This window comes from Chrysochloris asiatica, unplaced genomic scaffold (assembly GCF_000296735.1).
Source record: "Chrysochloris asiatica unplaced genomic scaffold, ChrAsi1.0 scaffold00028, whole genome shotgun sequence".
Lineage (NCBI taxonomy): Eukaryota > Metazoa > Chordata > Mammalia > Afrosoricida > Chrysochloridae > Chrysochloris > Chrysochloris asiatica.
The window spans coordinates 6,774,351-6,801,648 of NW_006408546.1; the positions used below are offsets into that span (position 1 = coordinate 6,774,351).

At 39.1% G+C, this 27,298-nt stretch overlaps 1 protein-coding gene across 1 annotated transcript; it reads left to right on the top strand.

Annotated features, from left to right (window-relative positions):
• Positions 1-152: 152 nt before the first annotated feature.
• UBA5 (ubiquitin-like modifier activating enzyme 5) lies at positions 153-26,384 on the top strand. The gene is made up of 12 exons (XM_006840029.1): positions 153-544; positions 6,402-6,447; positions 6,558-6,647; positions 16,741-16,850; positions 18,339-18,425; positions 19,555-19,639; positions 20,569-20,673; positions 21,233-21,360; positions 25,075-25,210; positions 25,472-25,547; positions 25,697-25,803; positions 26,304-26,384. The coding sequence occupies exons 1-12, from the start codon at positions 384-386 to the stop codon at positions 26,382-26,384; spliced, it is 1,212 nt and encodes a 403-aa protein (XP_006840092.1). The 5' UTR covers positions 153-383.
• The last annotated feature ends 914 nt before the right edge of the window (positions 26,385-27,298 follow it).

Consider the following 27,298-nt stretch of genomic DNA (forward strand, 5'->3'; position numbering starts at 1 on the left):
AGCTTCTCATACTTTCCCACGCCGCACAGGTAAGAGTCTATCCCTCACGCCATCGACCTTAGACACTTGTGACTTAGGCTCATAAGATCTGCAGAGGCCTGATCTCGTCGGAATGGACAGAAAAATGAAGCTGAACGCTGCCGACTTTTGTAGAGGAGGAGCTTTGACGGCAGCGCACCGGAAGCAGTACGGTAGGAGGCCCGCTGGACCCGGGAGACGTGTCTTTCTCGGAAACACTGGAGGTACCTTCCGCGGCTCTGGTTTAAAGCGGCGACTAGGCGCGTTTTCATTGTACCCATCGTGGGAGCAGCCGGCCGAGCAGCGTGGGGCGGCGGCGGCGGCGAAGGCCGGGACTGGGGGCGTTGGCGGCCGGAGTCCCAGCCATGGCCGACTCTGTGGAGCGTCTGCAGCAGCGGGTACAGGAATTGGAGCTGGAATTGGCCCAGGAGAGAAGTCGGCGGACCTTAGGGGGCGGAGATGGAGGGTGCGGCCGGGCCCGCATCGAGAAGATGAGTCCGGAGGTGGTGGACTCCAACCCTTACAGGTGACTTGTGTGGGGGTCTGGAGGCAGGGGAGCGGGACGAGGTCGCGACTCTCTGTAGTGACAAGCAGCAGGTAGCGCCCACCCTTTTTCAGTTGACTCGGCCTTCCGTCACCTTTCCTCTCATCTGGGGATTTCATTCTCAAATGCTTGAAGCCAAGTCTTAGTGCATCATGAGCTAGGCTGCAAATTGCAACGCCAGCAGTTAGAAACTACCAGCTGTTGGCGGGAGAAAGATGAGGCTTTCTGCTCCCCTAAGATTAACAGCCTCGGAAACCCTATGCATGGTCGCTATGAATCGGAACCGACTCCACAGCACACCACCACCACCACCATCAGTATTGGTTAGGAGATGTTCATTCTCTTTAAAAATTCCAAATGAATCAGCCATATGGTGTTGCTGTTCTGACTACTGAGGACACGTATCCAGTTTTCTGTCGTCCGTACTTCTGCTAGTCTGTCTTGTGCCACATAACACTGAACGCTTAGAAGATGACGTGTAATCTAAAATTCCCTGTGCATAATTTTGTTTTAAAGTTTTACAGCAGACTCTCAATGTTTCTTAAATGAAAGGGTGAGTGGAGGGTCGGAGATATTAAAACATTCGACGCTGCCAACCCCATAGATCCCTCTCCTTTTTTGCTTGGTGTGGCGCTGTAGTTTAAGCACTGGACTGCAGGTCGCTTTGATCTGCAAGGTTGGCGGTTCAAACTCACCAGCTGCTCTTCGGAAACCCTATACTAGGTCGGTATACTTCGGGACTAAATCAACAACACTCAATAACAACAAGAAGACTGTAGTTCAGCGGTCAGTATACAATACTGTGATTAAGGGTAAGGACTCTAGAACCCGACTGACTGGATTCAAATCCAGCTCTCTTGTATTGTTGTTAAGTGCCATCCAGTCGGTTCTGACTCACAGTGACCCTGTATAGGGTTTCCAAGGAGTAGCTGGTGAGTTCAAGCCAACGACCTTGTGGTTCAGACCTTGAGGTCTAGTGCTTATCCTGCAGCTCCAAACCAGGACTCAGGAATGTAAACATTTGGTATATTCTGTCTCATTTGATTTATTAAAGTTTTTTTTTTTTAATTGCTAAATAGAAGATGGCATTTGTCACCCAAAATTGCTTACTGCTATTAAGTGCCAGCTAGTCAATTCCGACTCGTAGGGTATAAGGTTTCTGAGGGGCAGTTAGTGGATTTAAACTGCACACCTTCCAGCTAGCAATCCAGTGCTTATCCTACAGTGCTATTAACCTTAAGTGTTTGAATTGTTCATTCACTCAACTATTGTTTATTGAGCATCTTTTCCTCGCTAGCCCTCTTAGGATAGTTCCCACCATCTCTTAAGCATTTCATACTTATAAGCTCTAGGGCTACAAAGTTGTTGTTAAGTGCCATGGAGTCCATTCCAACTCATAAGGATCCTGTATAGGGTTTCCAAGGAGCCTCTGGTAGGTTTGAACCACCGACCTTGTAGGATAAGCAGTCCATCACATCAAGACTCAAAAGTTACAGAGTAGACATGGCCTTTTCCCTCTAGAGCTTACCCGATGAGAGTGAGATAGAAAGGTAAACATGCACTTGTCCTACGGTGATAAGAATTATGATAGAGAGCATATGCAAACCAAATGCATTGCTATTGAGGAGATTCCTAGTCATAGTGACAGTATATGACAGTAGAACTGCCTCATACAGTTTCCAAGGCTATCATTTTTATTTGTCATATCTATCTCTCAAGGAGTGGCTGGAGGAAACCATGCAGCTTTTGGTTAGCAGCAGTGTGCTTAATCACTGTGCTACTAGGAATCTTTAGGGAAAGTACAGGACTGTGGAAAAACATAGGAAAGGGGCTTTTAGGTGTTTTTTAATGAATGTGAACTATTGATCAGCTAACAAGTAAATGTGAAATTGTGTGTTGTAGAATGTAAAGTATGTGCAGAAAATAGAGAAGTAAACAGACTGGGGGATTAGAAAACCTGGTTTCCAATCAGGCTCAGAAACATAGCTCTGAATATGGTTTACCAGTTAGCTGTGTAGTCTGGAGCAAGTTAATTCACCTGAATCTTTTTCTCATCTGTAAAATGGTGTTGCAATACATCGTTCTCAGGGTTATACATAAAGATTACTATGGTTAAGTGCTGAGGAGTCAGTTCTGACTCATTGCGGCCTTGTATAGGGTTTCTAAGGCTTTAAATCTTTGTGGTAGCAGAGAGCCTCATCTTTCTCCCTCAACGTAAAGATTCGAGGAAGGTGAAGATGTCCTGTTGACCGCAGACATTTATAATATCACTTTCTACTCCACCACATTAAAATCCTACTAATGGGGTTTTTAGAAAGGAATAAATTCTTATTTTTTAAAAAAGTGTTTCTAATAATAATTGGGGGTTATATCCAACATGGTGGAGCACTGTCGGATAAACACTGGACTGCTAACCAGAAGGCCAGCAGTTCAAACCCATCAGCCACCTGCTCCTTGGAAACCCTATACTCACAGGTTTGCTGTGAGTCTAAATTGATCCCATGGCACTCAAGAACAGCAGAACAATTTTATGATTATAATATGGTTTCATATCCTGGCAAATGAAAAATGCCAACAGAAATGGAAATTTCTATAGAAGGGTTGGAAAATAAAGTTGAAATAAATTATCCAGAAAATTTAGAGCAGAAAACTTAAGTGACAGGAAATAGGAGAGCAAAAATAAATGTAGAGGGCCAGTCTGACTGGTGGCCTGACTTCCTAATAGTAGGCGTTCCAGCGTCCAGGAAAACAAGGACATCTTCATTTAGATTTTAGAGAAGTTCTCAGAATTGAAAAACATGAGTTTCCAGGATAAAGGCTCCTTTATAGACTCAGCACAATGAATGAGACTAGATCCACACCATGGCATGCTGTGAACGTTCAGAATAAGCACTAATACGAACCTGGACTGCTGGTGTGGGGCTGTAGGATCAGTACAGGACTGCGAGCCATAATGTTGGCAGTTCATCCCCACCTGCTGCTCCTCAGAAACCCTGTACAAGGCTGCTGTGAGGTGGAATTGATTCGATGGCACTTAACAACAACAAGATCCTACAAGTTATAAGGCCAGATGACAGCATCAGAGTTTAGTTCTTGACACAGTCATTCTAGACATTTTGATGGAACTTTCTTTCTAACCTAAGTTCTTGGTTGGTGTAAGTGCCTTGGAGTCAAGAAAGAGCAATGTTCTTTACAGTGAGGATCATTCCCACCTCCTCCATACACAGAGTAGACAGGGATGGACAACTTGGACATTGGCTACCCAAAGTGGGGGGTCTACAAACGGAACCTAGATGCAGAGGGTGTGGAGGAAGGTAGAATCTCCACTGAGTAGTATCTAATCTGTCTAGGTGGGGTTGATGAAAAGAGATGTGGATAGGTCTCTTGTGATACAATAGTGAATAATTGTTATCAGGACTGCTTGTGAGGTTTGGAAATATAAAGGTAGACGTTTTGTAGCAAGGAAGGGAGTGATTAATTTCTCAGAAAAGGAGCGGAGGTCCCTGGGACCATCAAGGGAGAAGAGCGGAGAGTGGGACCCTACCCAGAGAAGCAGTGATGCCTGAGATGGAGACAGAGACGATGATGTGGAGAGATGGAGCAGCTGGGGACTTTAGACCCAGAGAGGGAGAGGGGCTGTGTGCTAAAGACCCGGGGGCAGCCTTGCAGGGTATACCCTTTGGCTGATTGATGATGCATGGAGGGGATTGTAACCAAGGCAATGAAACAATATATGGTAGGATGAATGTAAAACTAAAGTTCTCCCTGGAAACTATCACATAATTCACAATAAAACATTTTAAGGAAAGAAAGAACAATGTTAGCATTGTTTTTTAGAGATACATTGATAACAAAGTTGAAACTGTGGGAGGAAACAAAAGGAGATTTCCTAACAGACCAGATTAAATAATTGGACTCTATTTGAATTGTAAACAAATGGAAATTGTATGTACATAGATTTAAATTGTGTGTGTGTGTCTGTCCCTGAAGCACTGGACTGTTAACTACAAAGTTGCGAGTTCAAACTCACTAGCCGATCTGGGGGAGAAAGCTGAAGTGCTCTGCTCCTGTAAAGATTTATAGCATCTGAAACCCTGTACAGGGATCTGTATAGTATGTTGTTGTTAGGTGTCATCGAGTCGGTACCGACTCATAGCAACCTTATGCACAGTAGACTGAAACACTGCCCGATCCTGGGCCAACCTCACTATTGTTGCCACGCTTGAGCCCATTGATGCTGCCACTTGGCCAATCCATCTTGCTGGGGGTCTTCATCTTTTTTCTGACCCTCAACCTTACCAAACATGGTATCCTTCTCCAGCAACCGGTCCCTCGTGACAATATGTCCAAAGTATGAGAGACGAAGTTTGGCCATCCTGGCCTCCAAGGAGTACTCTGGCTTCACTTCTTGCAACACAGATCTGTTGGTTCTTTTGGCAGCCCATGGCACTTTCAATAGTCTCCTCCAACACCATAACTCAAAAGCATCAATTCTTCTACAGTCTTCCTTATTCACTGTCCAGCTTTTGCATGCAGATGAGGTTATTGAAAATATTTAAAAGCTAACAGAACAGATTAGTAGTAACTAGGTAAAGTATCTCTTACTGTGGTTGACATATAAAGGCCGAACTTTGAACTGCTTCATCCTGGTTTAATCAGAGCTGATGAAGCGACATGGGAGCAGACCCACATTTCTAAATGTGGGTGAACTGGAATGCTAACCAAAACAGAAAAAATTATGGGTCAAAGCCCACCTCGCAACTAATCTTAGACAACAAGGGCAGCATGTGTGTTGCACAACAACCAAATCTTTTGACTAGCTGAGTCGAAAACAAGGGTGCCTGCCTCAAAGATGGCAGTTGATAGTGCCAGTTTGAATGTATGATGCTCTCCACAGCCTGGCAGTGATTCATGGTCATGCATCAGGCACCTGTTCAGTCTCCTGTTCCAGGCCTTCAACCTGGGGGTGGGGGTTCTGATACAAGGGTCATTACCCTATTTTCTAATCCCCAGAGCATGCTTCATAAGACAGGGAGGGAGGATTTGCACATTCTGAAGGTAATTGGAAAGGTGAGCCCGAGTAGACAAAATACATGATAATTCGTGCTGGTGGTTATGTGCTGTGGAGTCGGTTCTGACTCATAGCGACCCTGTACAGGGTTTGGTTTCTGAAGCTGTAAATCTTTACGGGAGCAGAAAGCCTCATCTTTCTCCCGTGGAATACCTGAATCCCAGCCCGAATTGTAACCACTACGCTATCAGAGTAGTTATTTAAGAATCACTAGGATGAGGTTGTACTTGCTGGGGGAGGGCCTTTCCCAGAAACTTCAGTGTTTACTGCTTGCTCAGCCTTGCTGCTCTCGTGAAAAGGAAACACGCTTTACCATTCACTTTGGTGAGACACTGCGTGTTCATTAGGGGATGTGACACTCCAGTCACGTTTATTCTGAGGATGGAGGTCTGAGTGCTAAACATATACTGAGAAAGCATGGAAAAAAATGTTGATTTTACTTTGACCTTTCTCATGTAGACACAACGTTAGTCCTCAAACTTGGCTTCATATCAGAATATCTGAAGCACTTAAAAAAAAAAAAAAATCTTGTTGGTCAGACATCAGTGCTTTAAAGCTTCCCAGGTGATTTTAATGTGCAGCTAAGCCTGCAAGTTAATTTAAAGATATGTGAAATGTATCTGGTATATACAGGTGAGTCTCCCTGTTTAAAAGTGCTAATGATTCAGTTTTGGTGTTTAAATTCTGTGATTATATATGTCTTGTTTCACTGTGAACTGAAAGTTGTAAGCTTTAAAACTTATTTTCCCTTTTTTTTTTTTTTAAAAGTCGCCTGATGGCACTGAAGCGAATGGGAATTGTAAATGACTATGAGGTATGATAAACTTTTCCAAGTTTTTGAAGACATTTACTGTAACTGAAAGTAATTTCTGGTGACGTATTTGATAAAGTTATTAACCAATTCATATGATGTTGCATTTCCAGAAAATCCGAACCTTTGCTGTAGCAATAGTGGGTGTTGGTGGAGTTGGTAGTGTGACTGCCGAAATGCTGACGAGATGTGGCATTGGTAAGGTAAAAACATTTCTCTTTGCCTGTCATATAGGGAACCACTCACTCCTCAAATACATCAGGTACAAGTTAGATTTTTTTTTTCTTCATTACTAATGGTTTATTGATTTGTTGTGTTTATTCACATTGTTCTCTCTGCCTGAATGGTTTAAGCTATGTGTATCTCCACCTAAATGGAAGCTGCTATTATGACTAATTAAGCAAATACTACTTAACTGTGTTCAGTAACTTCTTTTTTGGAGGGAGAGGTAATATAGAACAATATGCACTTAAGTGTTTTAGAGATAGAAACTTAGGAAAGAAGGCTTTTAAATCAAATATTTTTTTATTCATATTTTTCTTTCTCCTTGACAGTTAAGCTGTTTCTTCACCAAATGGGAGCTGATATTATTGCTAATTAAGTAAAAACTACCTAATTATGTTCAGGAACTTCTTCTGGGGGTCAGAGGCAGGGGGAACAGTTAAAAAAAAAAAAAAAGGTAACTTTTCCCATACCGGCATTCAGTCTACCAATCTTAGATGTACAGTGGTTGAATAGATAATCATTCCACAGTTATATATGCGGTTGTCCTTGAGCAATACAAGTGTGAACATGGGCCCACTTACACGTGGGTTTTTTGCCCTGTTGCTATTGTGAGCATCCGCTTAAAATGCCCTGTGACTCTAGTCATTTCCTCATCTCTCTAGACAGGGGGAATGGATGGGTGAGGAGCTAGTAGTTACTGGAAAGAATTTCACAATGGAGGTGATTAGTATCACATGGCATTTTAAGGGGATACTTGCAACACTTGAGCTCACCTCTCCTTGCCTTTGCAACTTTGCTTTTGTGCAAACATTGCCTGTTAGGTCTCATATATTCAAAGTTGGTTATTCTGAAGAGTTACATTCGTCACAGGTATTTTTGTTTATTTGATAGGCTAGTGTATTCCTTAGCTAAAAGATGACTTCTGGGAGTCGCTTCAGTCCAGGTTAATAGGATGTCTTCGGGCAGTAGTCTCAGGGTCTCCTTTTTATGAGTTTGAATTTTGTTTGCATTGTTCTTCCATTCTCTGTGGGACCTTGTATTGGGTCACTGGTCAGAGTAGTTGGTAGTGGTAGCTGAGCACCATCTTTTTCTGGTCTCAGGCTGGAAGAGGCTGAGCTTTGTGTGGGCCATTTGTCTTGTGAACTAATTGCTTCTGTGAGTCTGATTTTCTTCACTTTGTTCCAGATGGAAGGAAACCATTATAGTTGTTTCTTTAATGGTGATTTGAAAAGCTCGCCAAAGTAGGATGTAGAACATTTTGAACTCTGGTATGCCAGTTGACCTAGGTGTCCACTGAGACTAAAGTCCGTAACCGTCAACGTAGTTCCCTGAGGAGTTTGGATATGTCTAAGAATTTCCTCTGTGTGCTGTATTAAACTATGAATATATATGTAGCACATACAAATATACAAGACAAAACAACTATACTTATATATGGTGTGGTGCTGTAGGATGAGCATTGCATTACTAACTACAAGGTCGATAGTTCAGACCCACCAGGCACTCCTTAGAAACCTTACACTATGAATTGGAACCAACTCGACGGCACTTAACAGCATGCCTAGATGTGCATATGCCTGTACTCCCATATGCTCTGCCATACCTATGAAACGTACATATATACCTATGTTGTTGTTGCTAGGTACTGTGAGTTGGTTCTGACTCATAGGGACCTTAAGCACAACAGAACCAAGCACTGCCCAGTCGTGTGCCAACCTTACAATCATTGTTTCACCTGAAACTATCGCTGCTGCCACTGACATTCCGTCTTGTTGGGATCTTCCTCTTTTTCGCTGACCACCATTCCAGGCATGATGACCTTCTCCAGGAACGGGTCCCTCCTGATAATATGTCTGAAGTATAAGAGTCAAAGTCTTGCCATTATGCCCTCCAAGAAGCATTTTGGCTGTGCATCTTCCAACACAGATTTGTTTGTTCTTGTGCCAGACCATGGTACTTTTAATATTCTCTTCCTAGTAAGAATTGAAGTAAGTCTTTGACGACTTCCATTTTTTTCTCCATTTATCATAATATCATTCATTGGTCCAGTGATGAGGATTTTTGTTTTCTGGACATAGAGGTACAGCCCATACTGAAGGCTGTGGTCTTGGATTTTCATCAGTAAGTATTTGAAGTCCTCTTCATTTTCAGCAAGCAAGGCTGTATCATCTGCATATGTTGTAGTTGTTAGTTGCCGTTGAGTCGATACTGACTCATAGTGACTGTATGCAAAACAGAATGAAACACTGCCCAGTCCTTTGCCAATCTCACAATCGTTGATAAACTTGAGCTCATTGCTGCTGCCACTCTGCCAATTTTCTTGTAGTCTTCCTTTTTCATTGATATCCTTCTCTTGGAACAGATCCCTCCTGATAATATATCCGAGGTATGACACACAAACTGTGGTCAACCTGGCCTCTAAGGAGCATATTGTAGCTGCACTTCTTCTAACACAGATTTGTTTGTTCTTTTGGCAGTTGTCCATGGTACTTTTAATATTCTTCTCTAACATCGTGGCTTGGGTCAGGCTCACCTTAGTTCTCAAACTGACATCTTTGCTCTTGAACACTTTAAAGAGGTCTTGTGCAGCAGATTTGCATAATGCAATGCATCGTTTGATTTCTTGACTGCTGCCTTCAAGAATAGATTTAATGCATTAGGCACTAATGACCCTAAAACCAGAAGAGTTGTGGGATGACATCTAGAACATCATAAAGGATAAAAGCAAAAGGTCATTAAGAAGACAAGAAAGAAGACTTAAGTTGTTAATGAGTCTTTCTTCAATCCTGATGCCCTGTTTTTCTTCATATAATCCAGCTTTTCATATTATTTGCTCAGCATACAGATTGAATTAAGTATGGTGAAAGAATATGGTGAAGGAATACTGACACATACCTTTCCTGATTTTAAACTATTCAGTTTCTCCTTGTACTGTTTGCATGACTGCCTTTTGGTCTATGTACAGGTTCCTTATGAGCACAGTTAAGTGTTCTGGAGCACCCATTCTCTGTAATGCTTTCTATAGTTTGTCATGATCCACACAGTTGGATTTTTTTTTGTAATCATTAAAATACAGGTAAACATCTCTCTGGTATTCTCTGCTTTTAGCCAAGAGCCATCTGATGTCAGCAGTGATATCCCTCATTCCATGTCCTCATCTGAATCTGGTTTACACCTCTGGTAGTTCACTGTCAGTGTACTCTTGCAACCATTTTTGCAGAGTTCCACCAGAGGGCTTGAAAAAGTTAGTGGAGAAATAGAATTAAAATAAAAGTTAATCTTCCCATGAGCAGTTTGATGTCCCCGTGTATATGTTATAGCACTCACAGTGGTGTGGTGGTGTGTGTATGCTGTCGAGTCGATTGTAACTCATACAGACTCTTTATAGGGTTTCTGAGAGCAGCTGGTGGATTTGAAATGCCAACCTTTTAGTGATTAGCCCAAAATGTCACTGTTGTCCTTTCTTTTTGTATATATCTATCTTCGTTTGCCTTGGTCACATTGTCTTATTCAGTATTCAGAATGCCTTTCCCTTCACCAGCATTAACATGAGTCTGCTGTCTAGTAAGTAACCCTCCTCCTCTTATCAGGGATAACCGTCAAAGAATGTTTCTTCCAAGATGTATATAATATTTGTCCTTGAGTTATTTCATTAAGCACCATGTCCTCCAGATTCATCCATATTATGTTTCTTAAACTCATCACTGTTCTTTATTGTTGTATAGTATTCTATTGTATGTATATACCACATTTTGCTTACTCATTCATCTATTGGTGGACACTTAGGTTGTTTTAACCTTTTTGCCATTATGAGTAATGCTGCAATGAACATGGATTGTGTATCCATCTGAGTGGACGTCAAAAAGTTCCTGGAACATTTCTGTTATCTTTGAATTCCCTTGTTCCATAAATGTTTTGAAGCCCCCTCATGCCTTTTCATGTCATTGTTCTCATTGTTCTTACTGTTCTAGGATATATTCCTAGGAGTGGGATTTATTGGATCATATGATATCTTGATTTCAAGCTTTTTGAGGAAGCACCATACCATTTTCCATAGAGATTATTCCATTTTACAGCCAAACCAACAATGTATAAGAGCTTCAATCTTCCCACAACCTTGCCAGCAAATGTTTTTCTGTTTTTGATCAATGCTGTTTTTGCAGGGGTGAGATTATATCACCTTGTAGTTTTTTTTTTGTTTTTTTTAACTTTTTATTGTAAATTGAATGAAGTTTTACAGAGCAGATTATAAATTTTATATTCAACAAATCTCATGCTTCGTTTCATTTCAGTGATTGCATCCTGTCAACGTAACATCATTTATTCCGATTCCTTCCTATGATTCTTTTTTGAATTTTGAGTGCAGGTGGCTTTTATTATAGTTATTAAATAGATAAAGCTATATATTAAAGTGAAATTTACATTATCAGTTGTCAAATGCCAGAATCATATCTGCAGAATCTCAGAACCAAATTGGAAAAATTCCCACATTAGAGTAATCCTTGCTGCTCCTCGGAAACCCTCTATACAGGGTTGCTATGAGTCAGAACCAACCGGAAAGTACTTCACAACAACAATGGTAATTCTTAATTTAGTAACTATGTAACTTAGTGTTACATAGTTTTTTAAAAGAGATTTCAGATTAAAGCAAAAAGCTCCAAATCAAACTGAGCAGTGAATGGCACGCAGAGTCCAGCAGCGTTTACGTTCCTTAAGGGTTTATGCTTCTTTTTTTTTTTCCAGTGTTTTATTGTGAATTTATGATAGTTTACATGGGAGAACATTAGTTTTACATTCATCTTATTGTATATCATTTCATTGCCATGGTTACAAGCCCCGCCATGCATCATCAACCAACCAAAGGGTATACACTGCAAGCCTGCCCGCCGGTCGTCAGCACACAGCCCCTCTCCCTCTCTGGGTCTAAAGTCCCCAGCCACTCCATCTCTCCATGTCATCATCTCTGCCTCCATCTCTGGCGTCACTGCTTCTCTGGGTGGGGTCCTGCTAAGGGTTTATGCTTTTGCATTATAATTTACCCAACAAATATTCAGCTTATCATCGAAGTCTATTTAATGAGCATCCTTCAGAAATCATTACTTACTTTAATAGTTGAGTGTGTACCCAGCCACAACTATCAAGTTTCTAAGTCATTTTCAGAAACATTGTAGGAGGGGTTACGTGTAATTCAACACAACAAGGACAGTTCTACTAGATCTTTTAAGACCTCAGACATAAAGTAAATTTGAAATATCTGCTCCTGAATTTGAACAAGAAGGTCAAAGAAAATTATCCTGTTCTCTGGAAGTCGTTTGAGAACAAGATAACTGTCGAAGTTTTCTGTTGTTGTTAAGTGCCATTAAGTTGGTTCAAACTCACAGTGACCCTGTATAGGGTTTAAAAAAAAAATTTTTTTTTTAAATATGTTTTATTGTGAACTGTGTGATAGTTTACATGGGAGAACACCAGCCCCACATTCATCCTATCATATAGCGTCTCATTGCCATGGTTACAGTCCCCTCCATGCATCATCAACCAACCAAAGGGTACACCCTGCAAGCCTGCCCCCTGGTCGTCAGCACACAGCCCCTCTCCCTCTCTGGGTCCAGAGTCCCCAGCTGCTCCATCTCTCCATGTCATCATCTCCGCCTCCATCTCTGGCATCACTTCCTCTCTGGGTAGGGTCCCGTTCTCCGCACTTCTCCCTGATGGTCCTAGGGACCTCCACTCCTGGACTGCAAAGTCAACCAGTCCCCTCCTTTTGCTATAAAATGTCTACTTTTACATTTCCAACCCTCGCAGTCAGTCCTGATAATAATTATTCACCATTGTACCACAAGGGACCTATCCCCATCTCCTTTCATTAGACCTGCCCAGACAGTTTGTATACTACTTACTGGAGATTTTAACCTTCCTCCGTGCCCTCTGGATCTAGGCGGCCTCTTGAAAGCTTGTAAGCCAGTCACTTCTTACCTTTGTATCCCCCCTATTCCCCCCTATTTTGGGTAGCCAATGTCCAAGTTGCCCATCCCTCTCTACTCTGTGTGGAGGGGGTAGGAATGATCCTCGCTGTAAAGATTTGTTCCCTCTTTTGAGCTACTGCATCCATAGGTGTAGGTCATGTTCATCAAACTGTATCAGATTACTCTTTTTTTTCCTATTCTTTCTTCTTCTACTTGAGCTCCGATCAACCAGTCATTGAAGCCAGGTCGAGTGGGTATTATCTGTAAGTGTGTGTGTTCTTCTTATCAGCTGGATACTTCACTCTCCACTCTGGTCCTCTGTGGCTTTGTCACTGACTCTGGGCCCATAGTCCCCAGGTCTTGCCACATTGCTGTCCAACCAGGTCTCCACCCGAGTTCACAGGAGTCTATTGACCATTTGTAGGGCTTGGCTTAGCTTGCAGCGTAATTGCTATTTTTCCCTCACTTCCCATTATCAGTGACGAACATGGTCACCAATCAGAGCACATGTCTGCTCGTGTATTCCCACTGAGTCTCAGTCTTAGAAGAGGGTTTGCCCTGAGAGGACCCGACTACTTGCTTTGTCTCCTGGGCGAGCAACTTGCTTATTTGATGGCAGTGGCCTTTTGTTAATGACTAATGACTGTCAGCATATCTTTTTATTATTTTAGTTTTTATTGTGAATTGAGTGATAGTTTACATGGGAGAACATCAGCTTTACATTCATCCTATCATGTTTCATTTCATTGCAATGATTACAATCCCTTCCATGCATCATCATTCAACAGCATTTGCTTCCATTCCCTTTTTTTTTGGATGTACACCAAAGCACTCAGGAATATATAACCTTTCAAACAACCAAGGGGCATATACCTTTCCCACCCCTCCACCCCCTGGCCGCCAGCACACAGCCCATCTCCCTCCTTGTGTCTAGAGTCCCTAGCCACTCCATCTTTCCATGTGAGCATATCTTTTATGTGTTTGTTGGCCACCTGAATGTCTTCTGTCGTGAAATGTCTGTTCATGTCCTTTTGCTCATTTAGGTCAGTACACTTCAGAAGGCCATTTTTCATGTCTCTAACCCTGCCTTGTAGAATTTTACACTCTGATTTACACTACATCAATATGGTTGTTTTGGCAACCTCAAGGGACTCAGATCATGTTCCTTTCACATGTTCTTTGAGTTTTGGGAACAAAAAGTCTGAAGGAACAAGGTCAAGGCTGTAGGGTAGATAGGGTAAGATTTTCTAACAAAGCTTTCATAGAACACCTCTTGCTACCCTCAAAGAATTATCATATATATTGTGATAGAAAAGGAGCTCTGGTAGCTTAGTGGTTATGAATCGGGCTGTGAACCTTAAGGTCAGCAGTTTGAAACTACCAGCTGCTCTGCGGGAGAAGGATAAGGCTTTCTGCTCCCGTAAAGATTTACAGCCTCGGAAACCCTGTACAGGGTCGCTATGGGTCGGCACCGACTCGACGGCACTTAACAACAACAGCAACAACATTGTGATAGAAAAAAAAAATTCCTCAGCACAACATTTCTGGCCTTTTATTCACCAATACAGTTTCAATTTTCTTAAAATTTCTTCTTAATAAGCACCTGTGGTTTTCCCGTATCCACTGAGAAAATCAAAAAGTACCTCTTTGAAACCCCCCCCAAAAAAACCCAGTGTCCATAACCTTCTGGGCTGACCTCTCTACCTTGAATTATAACTGGCCCTGAAAATCTTCTTAGAAGTCACTGTTTGATTGACCTGGTGTCTGGAGGTACCCTAATGAGATTAAGTCAGGTATATTACTGGGAGAATGTGTCTGCAGCCATCCACTGATCTCAGAGACGTGTTTGAACACAGTTTGCTTGGAATTTACTAATGTATGCATGAACCTGAACTCTAGTAGCAATATTTTTTGGCTTAGTCTCATATTTTGCTGATTCTTTGTACCATTGATTCAGTTCTGCTTCGGTACCCTTGCATTGAATTACCTGTTTCAGATATTTTTTGTTACTCTTCTGGATTTCTGGTTTTGTTTTGCTTTGCTGTATAGTTTCTAATGACCTATTTTGTCATTTTATTCTTGTATTGTTTTCAGGAATTCTTCTAGGAGAAAGCAGTCCAATGCTTTCCTTTATCTCTTTGAGGCTCCTAAACAAATATATATATAGGGGGGCTGCTTCAAGAAGTTCACAGAAAAATTCCATTATCTTTTAATTCTGTTTTTCCATGAACTGTTTGAAGTCCTCTTATAAGTTGATTGAATTCTTTATCAGGTAGTTCTGTTACCATTTCTTCCTCAGAAAAGTTTTCTGTCCCCTTCTTTTATGCTTACTTGAGTTAACGTATCCTGTTTTTTCATAGGATTGTCTGCTATCTCTGAGGCATTATTTATTTATATAAATACTTGACTATATGAATGGTTATTTTGTGGTGATTTTTTTGTTTTGATGGGTCTAGAACTTTGTTCTTTCTCTTCAGAATGTCACTGTTCCTTTGTATCATTTTAGCTGCTGTTTTGTGGTTCTGGTCTACATGTGACTGGTGATGTCTGTAGGCATGATTTCCTCTCACTTCGGTGTCTTCTGGTCACACACACATGATTCCTCTGTGGTTAGACTCTTATGTCATCTCTTCCTGGATTGAGTGGAGGTGTGGGAGCAGGTTCTTTTTCTGATATTGGGTGGCTAGCACTGGGGTGGTCAGGGTCCCTCCACAGCCCTTGTGGGACTCTGGGGTCCTTCTGGGTAGATGCTTGCAGCTAGTACATTCTCTGGAGATCAGGGCAGGACATCTCTGTTATCTACTGAGCAATAAGTAGCCAAATGAATGTGGTAGATGTGCTGTGTATGCACCCAGTAGCTGGTGGTGTGTGAAGGGGTTTCTGTACAAATGCAGACATAAGTGATGTCTTTCCTAGCAAATGTTAGCTATTAAGCATTTATTTACATTATCTAGGAAAAAATTACCTAATTTTTTTCTTTATAATTTTTGTTTTAAAATGAAAATCCCATGTTTGTTTTTAATTACTAAATTTAAAGTGCTGTGAGACTCGATTACAGACTCAGAGAAGTTTAGATCAGGAAAGCACTTTGGAGATCATTGGGTCTAGTCTTATTGATACGATGCTTATAAGAATTGATAAGAAGTTGAATCTGTTGATCATTGTGTTTGTGTGTGTGTGAATGAGAGAGACACAGAAAGAAAACCGCTATTTGAATTAGTCCTGAGTATACATACAGTAGGAAAGGATAACTTATTGGTTAATAATTATATTTAAAACTGATGTATTTAGCCAGGGCAATGAGTATATATGGTGTCAGACAAAAGGAGTCAGGTTATACTACAATTTCCAGTTACAGTATTTGTCTTTACGTTACTTAAAGATTCCAGTTTTCTATTGGGGTCTTGGCTTTTAGCATAAAATTTAAAGCTTGGCATGAAGTAGGATTTGGGCACAATTGTTAAAAAATTGGAATGACATTTAATGAACACTAATCTCCCAATGAATTTTTTTAGAGCAGCACAGCATTCTGATTTTGGGTGCAGTCATTGGGACTGAGAATGCCTGAATTTGGATTCCATTTCCAGTATATATTTGCTGAGTGGTCTTTAGGCAAGTTGCTTAGTAGACCTTTTATTACTAAAATTGGAATTAATAATGGTACCTGTGTACTTACTTCTGTGTTACTGTATTAAATGAGTTAACACATGATGCCTACTATTTTAGCATTAGCTGATATTTTAATTGTGAAATTGTTAAACCCATCAAATGTTAAGGTAGTTTATTTGTTATTTTTAGTTAGGTTCTTTTTTTTCTTTTTAAAACTTAATTTAATTTCTTTCTCTTTTTTTAAACTTTTTGTTATGAATTGGGTGAAGATTAGGTCACAACTTCTTAACCTTTGTTGTGCCATGAACCTTTTAGATGAGACCCATAGACCACCCCACTTCTCAAAATATTGTGTTTTATTTTTTTTTAAGTTTTTATTGTGACTTGAGTGATAGTTTACATGGGAGAACATCAGTTTTACACTCACTGTTTTCATGGCAACGATTACAATTATTTTTATGGTAGGTTTTTCATCAGAATACCATTCTTTTCATTTTAGTTGCTACTTTTTGACTATGACAAGGTGGAACTGGCCAATATGAATAGACTTTTCTTCCAACCACATCAAGCAGGGCTAAGTAAAGTTCAAGCCGCAGAACATACTTTGAGGTAAGTGGAATAGCAATTAAAGGATCATATTACATGAAATTGAACTTTGCCTATATTTGGACATGTTGTTAAGTACTGTGGAGTTGATTCCAACTCATAGTGGCCCTGTATGGAGTTTTTGAGTAACAACTGGTAGGTTTGAAATGTCTGCCTTGTTAGCAGTCCAGTACTTATCCCTCAGTGTCAAACAGGACCCATTTGGACATCAGTTAACCTAATAATGTAAGTGAGGATGGCATAGGACTGGGCAGTGTTTTATTAAGTTGTACATAAGCAAGGTTGCTTTGAGTTGGAACCTCTTCAACAGTACCTAATAATAATAGGAATATGTAATTAGACTTCAATTTCTTGCTATAGAAATTTAAGCTTTGATTGTGCCAAAAATTCTCTACCTCTTCAAAGTGGTTTAGTACATTCTAACCTGTATAGGGCTAGATAGTAAGTACTTTAGGATGTGTGGGCCATATGGCCTTTATATCACTTATTCAATCATGCCATTGCTGTGTGAAAGTTAAAGGGGAATACTTAAAGAGAAAGCAGCAAGAAAAAAAGGAGTTGAACAAGCCAAAAACTAGTTAATAAGTTAAAGAGAGGAATGCAAGCTATTCAATGAAAATGCAAATTTGTCTTCTTCTATTTTTGTCTCATTTCATTGACAAGGTGCAATGGCAGGTAGCGTGTGCCACTTACTCAGTTATGCTGTTGCAGTGTGAAAGCAGCTGTAGACGAGACATAAATGAAGGAGTGTTCCAATAGCACTCTATTTATGGTCTCTGAAATGTGAATTTTATATTTTCACATACCATGAAATATTACTATTTGTTTGGATTTCTTTTTTTTTTTTTTTAACCATTTGAAAGCATTAACACCATTCTTAGCTTTTAGGCTGTGTACAAAAACAGATAGCAGATCAGATTTGGCACATGAACCAACATTTTGCCGGGAACTTTGTTTCCCCAAACATTCTTGCACTGAATTGAATGAAGAACAAAGAAGTTCTTCTGTCAGACTGAGCTGTAGCTACCAGACGTGGTAAAGGCTTACTTCCCAGCATGTGTTGTTAGTGCCATCAAGTCAGTTCCAATTCATAGCCACCCTGTACAGGGTTTCCGAGGAGTAGTTGGTGGGTTTGAACTGCCGACTTTGTGGTTCACAGTCCCGTGCTGATCTTACAGTACCATACCAGGAATCCTCCCAGCATATAAATAAACCCAGATAAGGATGGGGATGTTTTTGTAATCTGTATGTCAATCTACATACTACCTGCCTTTGCACCTTGTCATTGAAGTGAGACAAAAATAGAAGTCAACTTTTGATTTTCATTGAATATCTTGAATTCCTCTCTTTAGCCTATTAACTGCTCTTTGGCTTATTCAACTCCTTTTTTTCTTTCTGCTTTCTCTCTTAACTATTTCTCCTTTAACTTCCTGCTCTAACTATCCAATTTTTATTAGAAATTTTTTTAGTCATTCCTCTTTTCCCTCTTAGGAACATTAATCCTGATGTTCTTTTCGAAGTACACAACTACAATATCACCACAGTGGAAAACTTCCAACATTTCATGGATAGAATAAGGTAAGATACTAATCTATCAAATGTATCAAAATTTCATTTCTCTTTATGACTGAGTAGTATTCTATTAATATGTACAAGTGTACTTCAAAAAGCTCATGAAAAATTCCATTGTCTTTTCATTCCATTTTCCACCAACTTCTTGAAGCCTCTTTGGTATAGTCTTCATTTTGTTCATCCTGTTCATCTGTCAGTGAATATTCAAGTTGTTTCCATTTCTTTGGCTGTTTTGAATAATGCTGTAATGAACACTGATATGCGAATATTTATGTTTCTGCTTTCAGTTCTTTTGGGTATATAGCTAAGAATGGAATTGCTGGGTAATTTGGTAATTTTGCATTGATGTTTTGAAGGAATCAATAAGCTTTTATTTACATTCATATTTGTAGTGATGTGTGATCAGAAGTCTGTCAAAGGTGATAGGGAATTGGTAAATTTTGTGAACAGATTTTCATTTTCTTTCCCACTTGTTCTTCTTATACAAGAAGTACTACTACAGTAACATTTATGTTACGTTACTTAATCATTAATACTAGAGATAGTGAATCTCTGTTAATATACAATATGAACTATATTACATTATTTCCTGGAGTCCTGGTCTGGAGCTGTAGGATAAGTACTGGACTGGTAACTGCACGGTTGGCAGTTCAAACCCACCAGCTGCTTTTCTGAACTCCTATATGGGGTCATTATGAGTCGGAGCCAATTCAACAGCACTTAACAACAATGACATATTATATCCTGGAGTCCTGATGTGGCACTGTAGGATGAGCATTGTCCTGCTAACCGCAGGGTTGGAGATTCAAACCCACCATCTACTCCTTGGAAACCCTGTGTAGGGTTGCTATGAGTAGGGACTGACTCGACAGCACATGACATCCACAACATACCCTTACAGCCCTGCTGCGGCACTGTAGTATGAGCAATGAACTGCAAACTGCAAGGTGGGCAATTGAAACCCACCAGCTGCTCTCAGAAACTCTGCTTTGAGTTGGAACTGATTCAGTGGCCCACAACAATAACAGCATATTATAATTATACTCAAACAAATGTGATTGAATAAAGTCTAACTAGAATGTGTTTTGTCTTGATTTTTTTTTTTTTTTTAATAAAATTTCTTTTCTTTGCCTAGTAATGGTGGATTAGAAGAGGGAAAGCCTGTTGACCTCGTTCTTAGCTGTGTGGACAATTTCGAAGCTCGAATGACAATAAATACAGTGAGTATTCCTGTCATGTCAGATGTTATACTCATGATTTATCTATTTTCCTGTACATTCTGTCAATATGTATTCTCCATCCTAAATGCAATCTTGAATTTAATCCTTTTTATAATGTTTTATTTTTAATACCTACCTGTGAAATCAGGCTTGATGGTATATGGCATGTGTTGTGTCTTCATTGCTTAGGCTGATCAAATCAGTCACTGTTCCACTTAGATTATTCTGACTCATGGTGTGACCCCCACCTGCTCAGAATAGAACTGTGTACCATAGGCTTTCAGTGGCTGGGTTTTGGAAGTAGATGACCACCAGGCTTTTCTTCAGAGGTACTTGTGAGGGGGCTCAAACTGCCAGCCTTTTGGTGAGCAGTCAGTCATGTGTTAATTGTTTGCCCCACTCAGGGACTCCTTGAAAAAAACTTATAAAATAGAAAAATACTTCTGATATTTAGTGTTTAAAATAAAGCAAATTAATACTTTGTATGTAGAACTGTCTTCTTGGTCAGCATTGGTTTTAACTGTTGTTACTTTATTTTTATGTATAAATTGAGTTTCTCAAACATTAAATTGGATATTTTTTTCCTTGGGAATTACTCTATTTTTAACTTATCCAATGACATTTTGGCTTTTTGGTGTTTTTATGCTGAAATTTCTGTAGAAGAATGAGGTTTTATATTATTGTCACAAAAATTCAATAAATTATGGTTGTTTTTAATTAACTGGATATTTATTGACTTGAGTGCTGTCAGTGTATTCTTTAATTACCAAAGTTATTTTTAACTTTCCTCTTTCATTCAGAAAAATTAATATTTTAAAAAATTTATTAATGCATTTGGTTAAACCATAATTTTTCATTTAAAGAATTTGTGGTAAACTGCTTCTTACACTTTTATGTTCTCCCTTATGTTTTCATCTATTTCTATTAAGGCTTGTAATGAACTTGGACAAACTTGGATGGAGTCTGGCGTCAGTGAAAATGCAGTTTCAGGGCACATACAACTCATAATTCCTGGAGAATCTGCATGTTTTGCGGTATGCGTGATTCATTTTGGATTGTTTTTCACTGTTAGGTACTAGACCTCTTAGCTTGTTGCCATCAAGTTGATTCTGACCCATAGTGACTCTGTAGGCCAGAGAACTGCCCCGTAATCTTTATGGAAGCTATACGGTCACATCTTTTTCCAGTGGAGCAGCTGGTGGGTTTGAGCTGCCAACCTTTTGGTTAGCAGTTGAGTGCTTAGCCATTGCCACACACCCTCCCTGCCCCCCAAGACTCCGCATTAAAGTTCTTGTGTTGTTCATTGTTCAATGCCGTCAAGTTGGTCCTAACTCATAGCGACCCTGTATAGGGTTTCTGAGGAGTGGCTGGTGAGCTTGAACCACTGACCTTGCAGTTCAAACCGACATTCAGTCCAGCACGTTAACCCACATCACCGTACCAGGACTCCATTAAAGGTGTTAGAGGTATTCAAAACATAGTAATTCAAAGCAAAAGCATACTTTGAATGTGATGGGCTATTATTTGGAACATCTCATACTATGTTACCTCTGTCTTTTGAAATGCTTTTTCTTTCACTCTTTTTTCATGTAGTGTGCTCCACCACTTGTAGTTGCTGCAAATATCGATGAAAAGACTCTGAAACGGGAAGGTGTTTGTGCAGCTAGTCTTCCTACTACTATGGGAGTGGTTGCAGGCATCTTGGTACAAAACGTGTTAAAGTAAGTGAGGGCTAAGTTTTAAGTAGTTTTCTTATATTGATTCATTAATTTCACAAATAACTTCAAACCCTGAAACTACCAGCTCAGTATTTAATTTAGTTTGATATACTATTTTTTATTTTATATGTGTAGTAAACCCTCCAGATCCATGAATACTTTATTGAAAATATTTTATGATGGGGAGCAATTAAGTGCTCAGAGCAATCTTCAAAGGCTAAGAGGGAGCATAAAGTGCCATGTACACAGCATTTACATTGTATTTAGTGTAAGTAATTTGGTGTAGAGCTGTAGGGTAAGCACGGTACTATTAGCCACAAAGTTGGCGGTTCAAACTTACCAGATGCTCCTCAGAAACCCTATATAGGGTCGCTATGAGTTGGAATCCACTCAACGGCAGTTAACAAGAGATGATTTAGAATATACAGGAGGATGTGCATATAAAAATACTACGTAGTAAGTGACCTGAGCATCTGCAGATGCTGTGGGACGACATTATATTATATATGTCTGTGTATATATATGTAATTAACATATATGAGGGAGGTTTAAAAATTTCAGGGGAAAATGGAATTAACTTTTGGAAGCCCCTTGTATATTAAAATGCCCACCCAAAGCCAAACCCACTATCATCCAGTCGACTCCAACTCTTAGGGTTGTATAAGGTTTCTAAGGCTGTGAATCTACAGGATTAGAAAGCCTCATCATTCTCCCACAGTGCAGCTGCTGGGCTCGAACCTCAAACCTCATGGTTCACAGTCCAATACTTAACATATGGAGCCACCATGCTCTAGTATATACATATATATAATTTATATACACACATATCAATGATCAGTTGCTCTAAGCATTTTGATAGTTCTTGCTCAAAGGTACAATAAACTTACTGCTGCCAAATTGATTCTGACTCATCACGACCCTGTAAGGAGCTCTTTTGGTGCAGTGCTTAAGTACTCAGCTGTGGACTGAAACATCAGTTGTTCAAACCCAGCACCTATTGAAAGATGTGGCAGTCTGCTTCTGTAAAGATTTGCAGTCTTAGGAACCTTCTGGAGCAGTTCTACACTCCCTTACATAGGGTCACTGTGAGTCAGAATGGTGCAGTCATATTGGTGTATTTGTTTATGAAACATTAAACCAAATGATATGAATCTCTACAGGTTTGACCAAAATAGTGGAGCTTTAGGTATAAAAGCACTTGCTTCCATTGCCTTGATTTAATTCTTGTTAACAGTAATCTTGTTCATTGCTGTTGAGTTTATTTTGACTCATGATAAGGCATCTTGTAAGACAGGTCTGGCATTCTGTTTCCAAAGGGTCACAGCCTTGAGAACCCAGTGGAAACCACTTCTACTCTGCACACATTGGGTCACCGTGAATCAGAAAAGTAATCTGCTGTCCAAAATCAGATATGCAGCAGTGCCAACAATCTAAACTAGAACTAAGGAGCCCTGTGAGGCTCTGGGTTGGGTGTTGAGCTGCTAGCCACAGGATGGCAGTTCAAACCCACCAGTGGCTCCATGAAAGAAGAGGCTGTCTGCTCCTGTAAAGATATACTGTCTCGGAAGCCCTGTGTAGGATCACTGTGAGTTGGAAATGACTCAGTGACAGTGGGCTTGATTTGAGTTTTAAATTACAACGAAAAAGGAGAAAAGTTTCTATGCAGCTAAAATTACCGTCAAAGAGTTTATGAACCTACTGACAAATCACCTTATTAAAAGCACAGCCCCTTTAGGAGTTCCCTAACTCAGCCCATTTGTTTGCTCACTTCACAACCTAAGTGAGCTTAGTTATCCACTTCCCTGGTTTCCAATATTACATGAACAAACTAGAACATGTTATAAGGAAGCACCTTGATATTAATGAGTAGTGTCAGTTGTCAGCAGAGAAATTCTGAAAGCACATAACATAGGAACTGCTAAGGCAGTCATCTAGGACTTTTTTTTTTTGGTTGCCCATAAGTTTTTTTATTGACACATATTTATTGTCACAAATGGGTGGAATCCAAAGAGAAAGTAAGGTCTTGAGGATGTAGAAAGGAAATCATGCAGATGAGGGGACATAGTGTCACCTTAAATCTCAGGATTCAATGAGTGTCTGACAGGTCTTCAGGGACTCAAGGAAAGGGAAACTTCCAATACAGAGAAAAGCAAACTTGAAAGAGAAAAAAAGCTGAAAGGCAGTATCTTTCTGGAATTGTAGTCAAACTCCAAAACCTACTGCCATCGAGTCCATTCCGACTCAATGTAATTCTATATGTCATAGTTGAAGTGCTCCTTAGGTTTGCAAGACTGTTCATCTTTACTATGGGAGCAGACATCTTTTTTCCGGGGACCTCCTGGTCATCTAGGACTATTTTATACTTGTATATGAGCAAATAGTCTACTAGACCCCAACTAAATGAAAATTTTATAATATGATGCTAAGAAAGAAGAGATATTATGGCTCCAGAATATTTTATTAAGAATGTGTCATTATTTAACCAGCCCTCTATTGATGGCCCCTTTGCTATTATCAACAAAGCTCCAGACAACATTTTGCATATTTTTGTACAGTCTGAATTTTTTTAAGTGAAGTTTCTAAGTTTATGCTTTACTCATTTTGATAGATATTATCAAATTTCTCCTGTAGACGGGCTATACATTTCCACCAGTCTAGGAGTACTTGTTTCCGCCACACCTTTGATAACAATGGGTATTAACAAACTCTTTAATCTTTGTAATCTAATAGGTGGAAAATGTGTATCTCATTTATTGTGAGAAGGTTGAGCACATTTTTCTGTGAATTGTCTGCTCAGGTCTTTTGCTCAAGTTTTTGCCTTTCTTTAAAGTGATTAATAAGTCTTTATTGTGTGTTACTGTTAAGTGCCATTGAGTAGGTTCTGACCCATAGTGAACCTGTTTAGGGTTTCCGAGGAGCAGTTGGTGAGCTTGAACCACCAACCTTGTGGTTCAAACCAAGTTAGAAGTCTAGCGCATTAACCCGCAGTGCCACACCAGGAGTCCTATGTATTAACATGTATATGCACACCTTTTTGTCATTTATCTTTGTATGTGACTTTTGGTCTATACAGAAGCTTTTAGGAGTCAGATTGGACTGGGAGGAGGCACAGGTAGCCTTTATAGAGTCCTGGGGAAGTCCCCTATCTTGAACTGGTGGTAGTTACATGGTGAAAACTTGGCTAAAGTTTATTGAGCTGCACATTTAAAATTGTGCACGCTCTTGTAAGTTACACACACACACACACACACACACACAGACATTAAAAAAAACAAAACAAAACATTTTGTATCATATTTCTGGGATTCTTAAGACACACTTTGCCTCCATTTTAACCTCTCTAACTTTAGGATGTCTCTTATAGTTGTTGACAAGTGTTATCATTTAACTGGTGGCGTTTTTATGTTTCTTCTTCTTGTTAGTACCGGCGAATCAGTTCCAACTCATCATGACCCTTTTTAGGGTTTCATGGCCCAGTACTTGCCTAATTGTGCTCTACCAGAAATTCTTACCTTTTAGTGGTTCAGAAACTTATGGTGTGTCCTATATTTGATGAAATAATATTTTTATTTCCTTCAATAATATAATAAGTATTGAAGTGCCTACTATATGAGCCACGTCTGTAAGCAAGATAGAAATCATTATCGGAAACCATCTAGGAATTCAGGTAGTTTCGTACTTTTATGATTTCCTGTCTTTGTTGGTTTGTCTTTCTAGGTTTCTGTTAAATTTTGGTACTGTGAGTTTTTACCTTGGATACAATGCAATGCAGGATTTTTTCCCTACTATGTCCATGAAGCCAAATCCTCAGTGTGATGACAGAAATTGCAGGAAGCAGCAGGAAGAATACAAGGTATATGTCGATCTATCACAATGTATGAGGCATCGTGTTGCATAGGACAATAAATTTAAAACTGATTTAGATTTTGACTATAAATGGATTTTAGATTTTTAAGTATTAAATTTATTCACTGTACTTCAAAAATGAAAATAAATATATGTTCAAAGCCCTTTCTTGATTTTTATAAGATTAAAAGCCTATTTGAAATGTTGGTTAATGCTTCAGAAACTGAAAAGGGAGTAACATCATTTTGATACTGTTTGTTTTCCACAGAAAAAGATAGCCACACTGCCCAAACAGGAAGTTGTTCATGAAGAGGCGGAGATAACACATGAAGATAACGAATGGGGTAGGAATTGTTTTTAGGAATTAAAATGGCACCATAAAACAAGATATTTTATGGCAGTGAATATAATCATAATAGTGTATAGGTTTTGAGTAATTATTGTTAAATTAAGTTCCTTTAAAACAATTATAGGCTCTAATTTAATTCTGTAGGTATTGAGTTGGTATCTGAGGTTTCAGAAGAGGAACTGAAAAATTCTTCAGGTCCAGTTCCTGAGTTACCTGAAGGAATTACAGTGGCATATACAGTTCCCAAACAGGTAATCTGATTTTATCTGTAAGAAAATATAAGAGAAAAAATTTTTTTAAATCTTCATCCTATTTTTAATACCAGTGCGACATTTCCTGTTTTAGATATTTTACACTGTAAACATTAAGATAAGAGAAAGAGGGAGGCCTTCAGTGTTAATACGGAGATATACATAGCACATTTAAAATGATTTGAAAACAGACGTAAAATTGTTCACTCATTAATGGAATAAGTGTAATATAGTAGGTTTTGATTAAATGAAGATAGTTTTGTGTATTGGTCGTTTTAACCACAACATCATTTAAAGAGACTTTAGTTGAGCTCTCAATTGCTAAAAATCACTGTCTTGTATATAAGAGCTTTATTTTGCTTAAAAATAAGGTATTAAGAAAATGTGCTTCATAAATGTGTTTATAAATTTGTTGGAACATGGTTAAAACTTACTAATATTACATTTCTAAGCATTTAGAACTTTATGTAGTAATTGGTATTTCTCTCATCTATTGATAGCAAGATTCTGTACCTGAAACAACAGTAGAAGATTCTGGGGAAAGCTTGGAAGACCTCATGGCCAAGATGAAGAATATATGATGAACTCAAATTGTGTTTTATTTCCTGTGTTTAACCGTATTCCTTCACAGTTTAAAAAAATTGCCTTAAAACTGATCAAACATAGGGCAGGCATCATGTATACATTTCATTGAATTGTTAAACTTTTTGAAAAGACTTCCATATTGTATCTGTTAGTTCATGCCACCTCCAGTTGAATCACTAGTTTTTCTAAAAGTTATGTTCCACTCTAATAAGAAAACGTCAAAGAATTATTATAGATATTTATGCAATTTTAATGAAAACCTAGCTGTTAAAATATGTTAGTTAACCTGTTATTTTTTTCTGGACCAATCTAGTAGTATATTTCTTTTTTGCCTAGAAATTCCCTGTGCTCTATTTTCTGAGACCATGGGCAATAGAGTAGCTTGTGATTCTGAAATATAGAGAGAAGATCAGTGAATCTAAGCTCCTGATTAGAGCTAGTAAGCATCTTATTGTGATTGAAATTGTTGTGTCCACGAAAATTACCCAGGACTACTACTACTAACTTGACCAACAATTAATTTAGAATAGCTAACTTACAAAATAGAAAGTCTTCGCAAATGGTTTCTAAACAAGTACAAGCTGAAATGTAATCATTGGAAAAGGCTACAAACTTGTGAATTTTATATTCAAAGCAAAGACTACAAGAGCAAATAAAAAGGAAGTTCTCATGGATGGAGAGATAATGGTATTTCAGGAAGCATGAATTTTATTCTTCATTGACCAAGGAAAATAAATCATTGCATGTATGGAACATATCTGTATGTACTTTACTGTGGAGCAAGGGATAAATTTTGACTGAAATCATCCAATTTATGTCCATCATATAGATTACCTTTTGAATATTCTACTTCACTTAAATTTTATTTTCTACATAGAATTTGGCAAGCGATTGTACTGGATAGTGGGCA